Source organism: Ambystoma mexicanum, chromosome 2q, assembly GCF_040938575.1.
Source record: "Ambystoma mexicanum isolate Mex_15411 chromosome 2q, UKY_AmexF1_1, whole genome shotgun sequence".
Lineage (NCBI taxonomy): Eukaryota > Metazoa > Chordata > Amphibia > Caudata > Ambystomatidae > Ambystoma > Ambystoma mexicanum.
The window spans coordinates 174,455,050-174,468,642 of NC_090924.1; the positions used below are offsets into that span (position 1 = coordinate 174,455,050).

The window sequence follows — 13,593 nt, forward strand, 5'->3', positions numbered from 1 at the left end:
TCTCACTGGCAAGTCTCCAAAGTGTGCAGCTACACCACAGCCGAGGGAAGCTTCTCATTGGAGGGAGACATCAGAGATTAAATGGTGGATGGGTGGAATAGTAATGGTGGGGAAAATGCTTTTTTCAAAACACCTATTTAATTGTCAGCTTTCGGTTCATTTGAGACTCACCTTATGTTGCTCATGTAATTTGGTCATGTTTTAGATCTGTGTACAGCACATGTCCATTATTCCTTCCTATGTTTAATATGGGAAGTGGTACGATTATAGTGAAATAAGTCTGGTAAGTCTGAAGAAACGCCATGAAATGTTGATAACTTAATGGATTAGTGTGGGTGGAAAACCACTAAATATTGAATCTACCGTAGTGGTAGTATGCATGGGAAGAATTATTTGCACAGCAACCTCCTGTCTTTCAGCCCTTACTCAGATTTACTCTGTAACATCAGCACCTTAAAAAAATAACTTGAGACATTTTCCAGTACTTTGACGCAGCGTTTCAAAGAACATCTGGGGTATCTGTTTTGGCCCCAGCAATGGATTTCATGGCTTATTTCAAATTGTCACAGATGCAGCAGAAGCATTGTGACTTTTTTGCTGGCCCTATTAATTTAACTGATATTATGAAGATTATTAAACATATTGCAGGATTTAATCTGCACGGCCCTGCTGTGGAGTTTAAAAAACATGTCAGGCTTGGTGGATTCCGTTTTTTTGGTTTTGGTATGGGAACTAGCGAGTAGTGGTTGTATGCCTCCATCAAGGTTGGAAACTAGCATATCAATTTTTTCGAAGAAGAACAATCTTGCAAAGGTTGTTTTGTCATATTCAGTTGATAATCACTGCAGGGTCTGGATTTATAGGCCATTAAGGCCAGCTGTGGATAAGGGCCTGAATGAAGCTGGATACTGTTGCTGAGTGCTTCGGTCCTGGCCACTATGGGCATAGCTTCCAAAATGGTGCTGGTTCAGTATACGTTTGCCACTTAGAATGCCTAACGTCTACAAACTCTACACTTACGACAAGCTTCTACATCCTATTGTCCCTTCTATACACCTCCCACTACCCCCGCCACCTCGTGCCATTGGGTACACGCACTCCTAGCATATTGCTCTTAATCTGAACTGCTTGGGGGGGACAGGTGGGCATGCATTTCAACAGTACCCAGATGCAAAGTTCCAATTTCTACAGGTCCATAGGGACTTTGTCAGGGCCTGGAGCTTTCTGATCTTTTAGGCTCACAATCACTGCCTGTACTTCCTCAGATGTCAGTACTAGGGGGACCTGATCATAAATATCTCCAGTTGATCCCGACGGGTCTGTCTGAGTGAAAACTCTTTTTTCACTAAATATACTTTGAACATGTGTGTGCCATTCTACCTCACAATGTTTCCTTGAACCGATATCTTGTTCTCATTTTTGGTATCTGGTTCTCAGTTGTCCCTGTCCCCATGGATTTCCAAAAGGTCTGCATATCTTTATTTGGAATGGCTGCCAATAGGGACTCCAATGTTGTCGCTACACATTCTTCCTTCTTACTTTTAACCAATGCTATATCGCCCCCTGACCTTACGCAATGCAAGCATACCCTTTGCAGCGGCCTTCTTAGCCTATCTAATCAGTTCATTTTTGCCTCACAGCAATCTTTATCATAACATAGGGTTCTCTTGACTGAATGTTTTTTCATTTATCGCCTACTAGCGGTAAATAATCCCATGACCTCATCTGACATATTTACATGTGCTAGAATTATACTTTCATTAGTGCTGACTTCATTATAAAAGAGGTTTTCCATTAAATGTAGACTAGTACTCTAGAGCACAGGTAGTTATCTTCCCTTTCTTTAGTAATTTCCACTTTACGGCCCATCTAGCACACCCAACAATGATTAATTCTGTGTTAGCACCCATGGCAGGGGCTGCAACCAATCAAGTTGCTCTGAAAGCGGGCTGAAATTGCCAATCTAAGCCCATGTTCAGAGCTGCTTGATGGCTGCTTCCCTCGTACGCCATCTTCCCCAACCATCCCTTTCCTTATTTTTCAATCTCCCATCATCCCCACGTACCAGATGTGCCACAGCCCTGCTGCTTCAGTTCCCATTCTGTTGTGGCAGCAAAGGAATTGCAAGAGGGTATCTGTAGGAAGCCCCATCTTCCATCACTGTGTCGGCCATCTTGGTAAAGTATTTTGATTGATTGAATGGGACGCTGCATGGCATCCCATTCATTCAATCAAAACACAATGCTCTTAGCACCCTGGGTTACTGGATTGACAAACCAGGGTGCTTATAGCAATAACACCCTCTCTGGCATGCCAGATCAGGTATTATCAGCCGGGGGACCATCGTTTTAAAACCCTCACTCCACACAGACCTTTAACTCAGACCCAGGGTTGATAACACCTTATCTGACCCACCGGATTGTGTGGTAATGCTAAATTAGATTCCATGTCAGTCACTCTCTATATCCCTATCTTAGTGCAGGCCACTGTTAGTTCAAGTGGGCAATGTTCGCCTTCCATTCTGGGCAATCCCTCACATTTTCTCACCAGTGCATAAGACTCTAAATTGACTAGTGCACAGTGTATAAGCCGTGAATGTCAGCCACTCATGAAGGTGTTCTTTGCAGGGATATCTCCTGACATCCTGCTGTTGCATGCCCTCAGATTTAATAGTATAACTTTGCTAGCCACCTCAATGGCATTTCTATAAGCTCTTGCCGGTTTTACTGCTGTTAACTCCTCATATATTGTCCTCCTCATCACAGATTAAAATTGCAAATTGAAGTTAGTCACTATACTCGTTCTCGGGTTATGAGGGCGTCTCCCTCTCCACAGATCTGCCCTCTCTTTTAGAAGGGTAAATAGGATGATGCCCCTTTTCAAGGTTTTTGCCTATTGTACAGATTTATTAAAAGTACTTCAAAGACATCCCCCAATTTAAGGTGTAACTTTAAGGGATCCTTAATACCAATATTTACTGATTTTACCATGATATTGGCAGACGTCTCAATCCATACCAGGATACCACCACTAGGGCACCCCCTCTGCTTTGAATGGCTGGAATGGCAAAGATGGCGTAACAGTGCAAATGTAATGCATTTATTGCAGAGGTTCCTAAAAGCATACTATCTAGTGGCATCTCAGGAATTTTACACAGTCACTTTGTTTTTTTTAAAATCCTGTGATATTCCAATGGATAAAATGCACCCGACTACGCGTGTACCTCACCTTGTGCTACATTGGTAAAACCAGTGCCTTAAGTGGCACTACAAAATGAGCCAGGGCTCATCGAGTGGGCATGGCCTAATGGCGGGGGTCCTGCTGGCCCATTAGGCCACGCCCACCGACGAGCCCCAGCTCAATGGGCTACTGGCACCCCTGCCAGGCAGCCTTTTGCAGAGATCAGCACCCTCTCCCCAAAGGGGAGAGGGTGCTGATCTCTGCATTTATTTTGTATAGGCTTGCCTGGCAGGGGTTAGCAGCTCGCCCTTTTCCTTAAGACTGAAACTCGCTCGAATCAGCGGGAGCTTCAGTATTTAGAAGGCAAGGCCTCTGCTTCCAGCGGCCTCACGATTTCTCCATAATGGTGACGCCGGTCCACGGGCATCTCTTGCTTAAAGGGATGCCTTGCAGGTGCGGCGCCACCATTATGGCAGAAAGTCATTTTTTTATGAAGCCTGAAGCTCTCGCACACGAGTGAGAGCTTCAGGCAATAGAAAAAAATGCCTTTTTGTGTAGTGGTCGGGGCTGCCAGGGGAGATTAGTGGGCCCTGGCAGGGCCCCGCCTCAAAACGAAATTTCAGAGCCTGCCGGGGCTTAGCCCAGGCAGGCCCCGGCCCACTTAAAGCCCTGGGTAAAACTCCCAGAGTCGTGGTTCATAGCATGTCAGCCAGTAATCCTCGTAAGGCTTTGCCCACTTCGATTGGTTTGGCTTACAACCTTAGCCTGCTTTGGGAGTTCTAGTGCAGCTACTTGTGTTACGGTACTTGTAACCCTCCCTCCCATAGCTGCTTGCATTACTCTTCTAGCTTCCCTCGTGGTCTGTGCTGTTCTATTGCCCACTAGGTCCCTTTCTAGTCTCCCGGTTGTTATTAGGTTCTTTTCCCCTCAGAGATATTGGTCTTTAATTCTCTGCCTCACTTAACTGTGTGGCTATGCTCGCAAAGGGGCAGCTACTACTGAAAACCGTATCTCTTGCTGCGCCTATTTCTTTTGAACTCGTGCCATGTTTACAAGCTATGTTTCCGATTTTCCCTTTTGTGTTTATTTGGCTAGGCTCTGTCCTTTCATTAGTTTTTGGGGGATTTATACTAATCGCAATTTCAAGACCCTTTGGGGGAAGGGACCTTTGCTCAGTGTTCAGTAATCCTTCTATCAATCTTTTCTCTTTCAATTTGACTATAATATAATCCCGTTGCTGATTATTTCGACAAGGGAGCAGTGAGCAAATGATTATATCACTCCTGATAATGGAACAGCAGTCTCTGTTCACTCTAATCCATGCATGATTTTATTAGTGAGTGCATCCCTTGATTCTTTGTCCTCTCTCAACACTTGTGGGATGTTCACTAGGTATACATAATTTCTTCCATTCATCATAGTACCTTTGGCCATGTTAAACCAGCGGTTCTCTTTAAAAACTCTGTATGATACTCATTGGGCTTTAACTACCCTGGTCGGGGGATTCTTGGAGACAAATGCATTTATGACTTCATCATTGTGTTATATGTTATGGTTGAGGATCCACTTTCATTCATTTTAGTGTTGGTCTGAATAACTTTATTCATTTCCCCTCTGGTAGTACCACTATTGATGGGGTTTGACATCTTCCCAATTTGGGCCTTACGTTCTTCCAACTCTCTGTCTAGTGCAATGTTATCTGCCATCAGATGTTCTCTTATAGGCTCCAGTGCCTTACAACCTTTGCAATAATCTAAACTTGGCCCTATGTGTTTTGTGGCCTCTGCTCGGCTGCCTTCATCTATGGTCCGGAAAACTGTTCCTAGTGTATTGCTGGCCATATCTCCCTTATCACCGTCCCCGCCTCCAATGTCTTTTGTTGCAAGCAGGTCAAATCTATTAAAGGTGGTGATCTCTCAGGGGTTCAACTTGGACTTGCGGACTCTGTAGTAATTATTGTTTTTTTCTGGTACTGGATCTTCTGTTCCTATCTTTTTACTTAGTTCATCACTAATAACTTCAACAGGGACATCATAATTCCTTCCACCACTTTGGATTGGTGTTTTATTTTTTTCATAGCCAGCTAAAGATTTCCCTACATTAAGAACTACACAGAGTTTAATGTTTCCACCATTCCTGCCTTTCTTAACAGGTCTCTTGTGATTGATTCACTCGTTTTTTTTTCTCAACTGTATCCTTCTTTTCTATAATGTGTCCCTCTTGTGAATTGGCAGGACCAATTTGAATAAGTCCTTGGTGGAGTTCACTACAAAATTAGTGTCTCGCAAGGTCCCCTTTTTACTAGGATCAAGTAGGGTCTTGCTTATACTTGCAGGGTCTTCGATATCGTATTCATTTGGCCGCAAAGACCCCTAAGAAAATCTGTGCTATAGCAGAAGACGCTTGGAAGGTACATGTAAAAGGTCTCTATTGGGATCAAAGTATCGTGAAATGTAACCCTTTATTTGCTTATCAGGGTGGCTCAGTTTTGAATATAGAAATCAGTGACATTCTTTATATTTTGGCAAAACAAACATCTTCCAGGGATTCAGGCCCTGATGGGCTAGCCAATCTAGTATTGACATCCAATCCTCCATTCTGGGCTAGAGTATTGCATGAAATGTACAACAGAATATGTACAATAGGAGTGCTTCCTCTGAGTTGGCTCAACTCAATTTTGATTCCAATCTACAAACGTGGCTCCCGTACAGATACTAACAACTATAGACTACTAGCCATGCAGCAAAGTTAGACACCAACAGAAACGATTTTGCAACTATTTTGCTGCAATTATTGAATACATGGGCGAGTGGCAAACATCTGATAAAACCCCAATAGCTAAGAAGGGCTATTCTACAATACGGCTATGTGGGCTCTACGCTTGTTAGCAGCGGATGTATTAAGGGGGACTGACAGTGACCTCTTCATTTGCTTTGTCAACTATTCAACAGCATTTGATTGTGTCGACCGTCACATATTGTGGTCAAAACTAGAAAAATGTGGTATTGATAAACACCTGTTGTATTTTATCAATGCCCTACACACTGACACAACTGTCATGGTCTGCCTTTTACAAGATGGGGATATTTCCTCTCTCATGCCTACCAGTAGGGGTCTAAAGCAGGGGTGCATTCTTGTGGCTGACACAGGGGAGAAATTAAGATACTTCTGCCACGTATTGGAAGGCTGGTGGTACCATGGATTACTTATGAGGACAGCATGGTTTTGCTTGACCACACTGCTCTTGGCCTAGAAAGAGCCTTTATCAACCTTTCCCAGTATGGGGATGAGAACCATTTGAAAATCAACTACACAAAGACCAAGATCATGCATATACGGAGCAAAGTTCGACAAATTACTAGGTTTAGTTTGTACATTAAGGACACAAAACTGGCGCAGGTTAAAACCTATGTCTAACATGTGCTACCACTTTATAGTGTTCCTACACACTCACAATACTATGCCTAACGTTAAAGTGAAAGATATGCGACAGTGGCTGGCATTGAGGGGATTTATCAAGCGAGTAGGTGAAGAGTCAGTAGAGGGATTGGTGGAAGTTTATAACAAAGCAATTGTACCATGTGTATTATCTAGTTTAGAAACTTTTCCTGACAATCATGTGGGTTGGCTAGTAAATTAGAAGGGAAAATACGTAGGTCACTTTTGAGCTCAACCACAAGAATTTCTATGGATGCCTTGGGAATCGAACAAGGTACTAACTCCTGAAACATTATTAGGAAACTATCTTGTAGCAAGTTATATTTCAAAATAAACCAAGCTTAGTGTGTCAACTGACACACCTGACATATTTATTTGCCCAATGGACATTTTTACTACCAAATGGGTAATAAAGTTCCTCTTGAATTGGTGGACTCGGTACAAGGGTTTGTGGAGAATATTGGACTTCTTCTAATAGAGGCAGCAGTCATTGGCTTTTACTTACATAAACTCAAGCTAAGTCACAGGACTGGGACCTTATGAGATCTATTGGCACCCCGGAAGTGCACTGCAAGTGCTGTTGAGCTGTGGGACCTGCTGGTGTGTTCCTGTCTTTCCCTGGGAAGGCGCCTATGCTCAAGAGGAAACAACATTGCCGTAGCGCGGCGAAACAGGCTGTCGGACTCCAATTACCAGAATCCTTTGTGAGCGTGACACGCCCCCTCCCACCCACCCGCCCGCCCCTCCCTGCCGTGCTCATAACCCGGGTGCACGCGCACCCGCGCGCGCACCCCGGAAGTGCACTGCAAGTGCTGTTGAGCTGAGGGACCTGCTGGTGTGTTCCTGTCTTTCCCTGGGAAGGCGCCTATGCTCAAGAGGAAACAACATTGCCGTAGCGCGGCGAAACAGGCTGTCGGACTCCAATTACCAGAGTAAATACTTACAATACAACTTAACTTTGGACTTGCTGCCTTGGATATTGGGCTTTGTGTTTGGACTTCCTTTAGGGTGTTACTGTGCTACTGTGCTACTGTGTCTAGCTTTGATGCTAAAACGAGTGCCTTTTAGGTACTTACGTATATTTCTTTCTTTTTTTTCTTCTACGTAGATCCTTTGTGAGCGTGACACGCCCCCTCCCACCCACCCGCCCGCCCCTCCCTGCCGTGCTCATAACCCGGGTGCACGCGCACCCGCGCGCGCACCCCGGAAGTGCACTGCAAGTGCTGTTGAGCTGTTTGGCTGGGTGGTAAGGGTGGTAATAGATTAATGATCTGTAGCCTTTGTACATGTCCTTTCTGCATCTAATTTAGTAAGTACTGATTCCCTATTGGGTTGCGAATTGATTGCGCTCATGATAGGAGTTTTGGCCATACTTTAGTATAGACCATCTCTTTTCTTGTATACAGCAGCATGGTGAAGGGTTTGCGAAGCGGACGGAAACTCACTGAGCCTCTGTCCCAATCATCCTCTCAACCGGTGAGTCAAGATATTCTGGTTGAGAGTGCAGTCACACTGGTCCACCCCGATAATATGACATCTGTGAGAGTGGACAGTGATATTATGTTAGCTGATAAGAAAGCGATGGTCTCTACAGAAATGGGTATTGCTCCCAAATTTGATGCCGTAGCTATGATTCACTGTGTAGGTAGTGATGCTGAGATCTCTGCTGATATGTCTGTCAGAAACACCAAATTCAAGTTAAAGGATTTGAATAATAGCGCTCCCAATGATACTATCTTAACTGAATCAACACAGAGAAATGATATGGGATCTGATAGTGTCTACGATAATCCTTACAAAGAGAATGTTGTGGATTGCTCTATGATGGGTCCCATCATTGAAGCAGAGTTAAGTAAGCGCATCCGCCTATCTTTAGGTCCTTCTACGCCCGCTAACCAGAAACTAGTGGGGAGAGAAGATGTTTTTATGTTGAGTACTAAAGGCATGATACCTTCTGAAAGAAATCTTGATCCCATATGTGACGAGAATGTAAAATTGCCTTGGGAAATGGACTTTGAGTCCCATGTATCTCCCAACAAACCTATGGTGAGTTCCCCAAAGGCCATTAGTGCCCAATTAGCAATTAATGATCGAATGAATTTGGATATTCAAGAATTTCAGTCGAGCATTAATGGAAAAGACAAAGATACTTCCAATAATGATGCTCAATCTGCAAGCATCATCCTTGATGCACCATCATTGAGTTCAGACTTCCCAGTTCTCGCGAGAATCCTCAACTTACTGGACAAGGGACATGAGCGCTCTCATTATGAAATGGGAATTATGAGAGAATCAATTTCTGAACTATCCAACAAAATTAATAGAATTGAAGGCCTCCTGTTTACATGTGATGCTGTCGCAGCTCTCTCGGATAGACAATACAAGAAAAAGGATATGGTAGATAGTGCCACACAGTTTGATGGTATTTTCAACAATCCTTCTCAGACAAAGCGCTCATATGCGGCTACACTAAAGACTCAATCACATAATTCGATCTGTACACAGACCGATGTAATTGTGGATGATCTGTACAAAGTTTTCATGACAGTTCAAAAAATTGAGCAGCACCTAGACAAAATGAACAAAGAGTCCATAGAGACTACAGCTACTCCCGTTGACCAATTGATAGATGATACAAACAAGTCATATGGTTCTGATAGTCCCTCTCATTTGACGGACTTAATTGATCTTGCGGGAGATTGTTCACGGATAGGAATGGTGGAAATGTCTGACCCTACTGTGGGTGATCTGATACCTAAGCCTATCACAGTCCTAACCCGGAGGGAAAAGCGACAGGCGGGAAGGGCCCAAAAAAGGAAAGCCAAAGCGTTAGCCTTAATAAAAAAACAGGCAAGGATTGCACACGTTGAGAAATCTAATGTAATACCAGTCACCTTTGAGAATGAGGAGATAATAAATCTTTCTCAGCTGGATGATGAATCCAGGGTATTATTAGATATCAATCCCCCTGAGAAGAACAATGAGAAAAAAAAATTGGCATATTGGCATGAGGATTATCTTAAACAAAGCTTTGAATACCATAAGCCGTGAAGTTACCTGATTAAGTCATGTTCTTATACATTAAGACACTTTATCATGTACCAGAGATTAAATATCTTGGCGGTTTTAAAACACACCAGTGCCTGGCAGAAGATTCTATGGGAAAAAAGTTTATTGCATTGTGTGCCAAATCTATTGAAACTTGTAGACATAGCTTGACGGCATGTGAGACGGCATGTGAGAAGTTAACGGACCTTTGCTCCAAGGGCTACGAGCGCTTCTGCACATGGCCTGGCAGTTTTGTAACAGATACGTTTTGGTCTATAATTGTGGCGGCAGAGTTGCTTGTGATTACTGCAGCTGCAATGCATGTTTGGGAGTGTACACAAAACAGATCATTAATGGACCCTGCTAAAATGCAAACAACTGATAGGGTTAATTGTACAGAATAAGCATAGAGGTAGACTCGAGTCACCCATGACCCTTCGATTATTAACTTGAAAGGTGGTTTTTACTCTGAATAATGTAAATTATATGGATAGCCATTAATGAATTATAATATGATTGTATATGATTTTCTGGATGTGGATTTTAATGTGTAACTTTTTAATTGATGTTTTAGTTGTTTTGTATTTAGTGTGAGGAGATAAATGCAAAAGGCTTCATTGTATTAGCCATACGCATTAAATAAAAAATAAAAAAATACAAAAGCTCAACCAATCAAAGATAGGGGATTGCAGGCAAAATGGAGGCACTTGTCCCATCGTAGTTGCTCGCAATTCCTCATCCTGCGCAACAAGGCTGACCAGAACACGCCCTCAGGATGGTGTGCGCAGAACACAGGACTGCTTGGCCATCCCTTCCACCTCTTTACCTATCTTACACTCCTCACTGATGCCGCTCCTCTCCCATGGACATCCGCCGCTGCACACTTACTACTTCTCTTCATGTGCCAGCAAGGTCTGGGAGGATGCATCCTTGCTCGGCTCAGTGCCCAATGCTTCATCTCCTTAACAATGGGGCTCCATCCATCACTCCCCAGTCTAGAAGGCAAAGACAATGTACACTCAAATAGATGATGTTTTTAGGAGCTCTAAACTTGTTTTTTTTCTTTTTCTGGGGGAAAATAAAATAGGCGACGAAGAGGGCATCTCAGACCTGACCCTTTTGTGCATTTAAAATAACGCCAGAGTAGCAGCCTGAATACTTCGGTATACAATCCACTTCCAAGCGTCACTGAATGTGTAAAATATATGAAAAAAGGAATGTGGAAAAATAAGCCATGTGGATTTCCAGAAACACTTAGGCCTGATTTAAAAAAAAGTATTTTTTCAATTGGAAACCCCTGATGAAAAATGCTTTGAAAATAAGGCCCTTAGTGTGGTTGTTCTAGAATCTGCAACCATCACTGCCAACCAGACAACTTCGTGTGTTGAGGCAGACTTTAGAAATACTGCATGAGGTAATGATAATTTCCACCTGCGGTATTTCCATGTGGAAATCCACAATACTCAAATGCGAGTTATTGACTTTAAAATATCCCTTGCTCAATTATACATATATTGAAAAACAGGAAAACAAGGATGATTCCTACAGTGGTTTGACACAACATGTCTCAATTAAACTTCAGTGTTCCCTGCTTTCCTCTGAGATGTTTTGAGCAGAGTCTTGGCTCTGTCATTTATTCCACAAATTACTTTAAAACTTTTAATGAGCACATTTTTAATCCATTTTCGAATGTAAGCACTTGAAGCAATCAGAAGTGTCTTCGTGCAGCGGAGAGAAGAGCACCTGGGAGTTATACATGTGACCTGAATTAAATAATATTTTATTCCTAAACTTTGCTTGTCTCAATTGCTTCCTTCCACGTGAGTACTTTCTCATTCCACTTTCTCTCCAGGGGCTAAAGACTGCAAGGAGCTGTTTCGAAAAGGAGTCCTTCTAAGTGGCTGGTACACCATCTATCCATCTGGGTGCCAGGCTATGAGCGTGCTCTGTGACATGGACACAGATGGGGGAGGCTGGATAGTAAGTGCGCGTGCATTGCTTTTTAGACTTTGTGAAGCTAGTATTTATAGCATCATACTTTAAGCATACGGAACATGTTGTAAAGATATCTTGAAATCCGAAAATACATATATTGGCCACCAAGTTATGAGTTAGTTCATATTTTATGTAGTCATGCGTTATCTTCTTAATGGTGGGAACTTTGAGAACAGTACTATATTTAGTGAAAGATCTTTCTTGAATGTTTTTTTCCACCACGGTTTATTTGAGGACTTGTAGTCCAATTTATATCCAACAGGTGCTTTTTCTACCCAGAATTCCTGTCAATAACTTAATGGTGTGCAGGTTTTGTAAGAGCTATGTATGCACTGTCCCACATGTCAGTACCATCATATCTGTGTGAAGAACAGAGCCACGCACTTCTGTGCGCTGGGCACTCAGAGGAGAGATGGTGGAGTGCCTATTGAGTTGAGGTATGCGATATGCATTTCCAGGTTTAAGCCACATTGTCAATGGTAGGGGACAGTTCTGGGTGGCTATTGACTTCAAGACAACAGGGTCATAGGTTTCCAAGGCAAAGATGAGGCCCCCAACCAGACGTTAGTGAATAATTGTCCGGGTATACTTCTTCCTCGTGCCATTATTCCCCTCGTTGTATTATTCCGAGTGTAAGTAACCCGTAGTTTGTTCATTCGTGCTTAGTGAATATCCCAGCAGTGGAATGTGAGACATTAACAATAAAAAAGTTGGCAACCTCATTCCTCTTTTCCTCACTCACAAAAGGTTGGTAAATTGATCATGTATGGGTGGGAAAGGAGGCAGAGGTAAAGGATGCTACTCCAGTGTACAATTGTTAAACATTAAGAGAATGCTACTATTTTTCTGCCAGCAATAATCTCATGTTATATTGCACAGATCACTGTTTTTCTACCATAGAAAGCTTCGCCCACTACTTGAACGCCCTACACCATCCGGTCTTCCCCTTTGTGGTGCCGGTAGCATTCCAATTGTCCATTGAGGGCAGTTGGTGCTTTGACGTGTAGATGCAAATATTGCAAGAGACTAGCTAAGGCAGGGAGTGCCCTTCTTTCAGCAAGGGGAGAGCCGCGTGTGGTGCCTTCAAGTCCTCTGGGAATCTTTCATTGCTCCTGCTCAATGAGGTGTTTACAGGGGAAAGCATCGGACCTGCATGCTCTCTTATTTCTCCATTACTTATTAGTTATTGACTGGTATTGCAGCCCATACAAATGCCCCTTTGAGGCAGAATGGGCTGAGTTGTTTGAAAGTCACGTTAAAACCTGTTCCAAAAACGTCTAATATACTGCTAGGAATATTAAGGGGGCCGTTTAGGAATTCACTTCTATTCAAGCAGTCACCCCCCCATGCTATATTAATTTACGTTGGTACCAGGCGTACATCAACCACAGAAATCCACATGGACACAGGTGTCTGTCTTAGTTTAGAACCATTTCGAAAATGAACCATGCATGCTGCCTATCAGATCCTTCTTAAATTAACAAATCTAAAAATGCTTCTCAGAGTCTTTCTATACTTTAGACATAACCCTCACAGTTTTCATAATAGAGATAAAACACTAACAATGTAGAGTAGGATGCTGCACACTATTCTCTTAAAGCACAAAAAATAGACACAGAGTTTGATAAAATTAGGGCATCGTGATATGGTTTGTGCAAAACTCAAATCATCCACATTTTGGGATGGCTTGAATCCCACACATTTCTTGAAAATGCCTGTTGTTTGTCTGGGGGATATACAATCCCCCACTTGTTACAAATTAGGGCCTCTGATCTACTGGGCCGTGGTTAACTACCACACAGTGATCTGGCAAGTTAAACAATTCATCCTATTTCCAGCTCCCCTGTGTGTAAATAGGAAAATGGTTTAACACTTCTTAAGGTACTAAGGAAGATCCTGGGGGAGTGATAACATGGGCAGTGTGAGAAGGTC

General features: G+C 42.9%; 1 protein-coding gene across 1 annotated transcript in view; it reads left to right on the plus strand.

Moving 5' to 3' along the window:
- LOC138569260 (ficolin-1-like) overlaps positions 1-13,593 on the plus strand; it is a 503,449-nt gene that overhangs the window by 297,353 nt on the left and 192,503 nt on the right. The window contains exon 13 of the mRNA XM_069647091.1: positions 11,519-11,646. Within this exon, the coding sequence (XP_069503192.1) occupies positions 11,519-11,646 (128 nt within the window). The remainder of the gene's footprint in view (positions 1-11,518; positions 11,647-13,593) is intronic.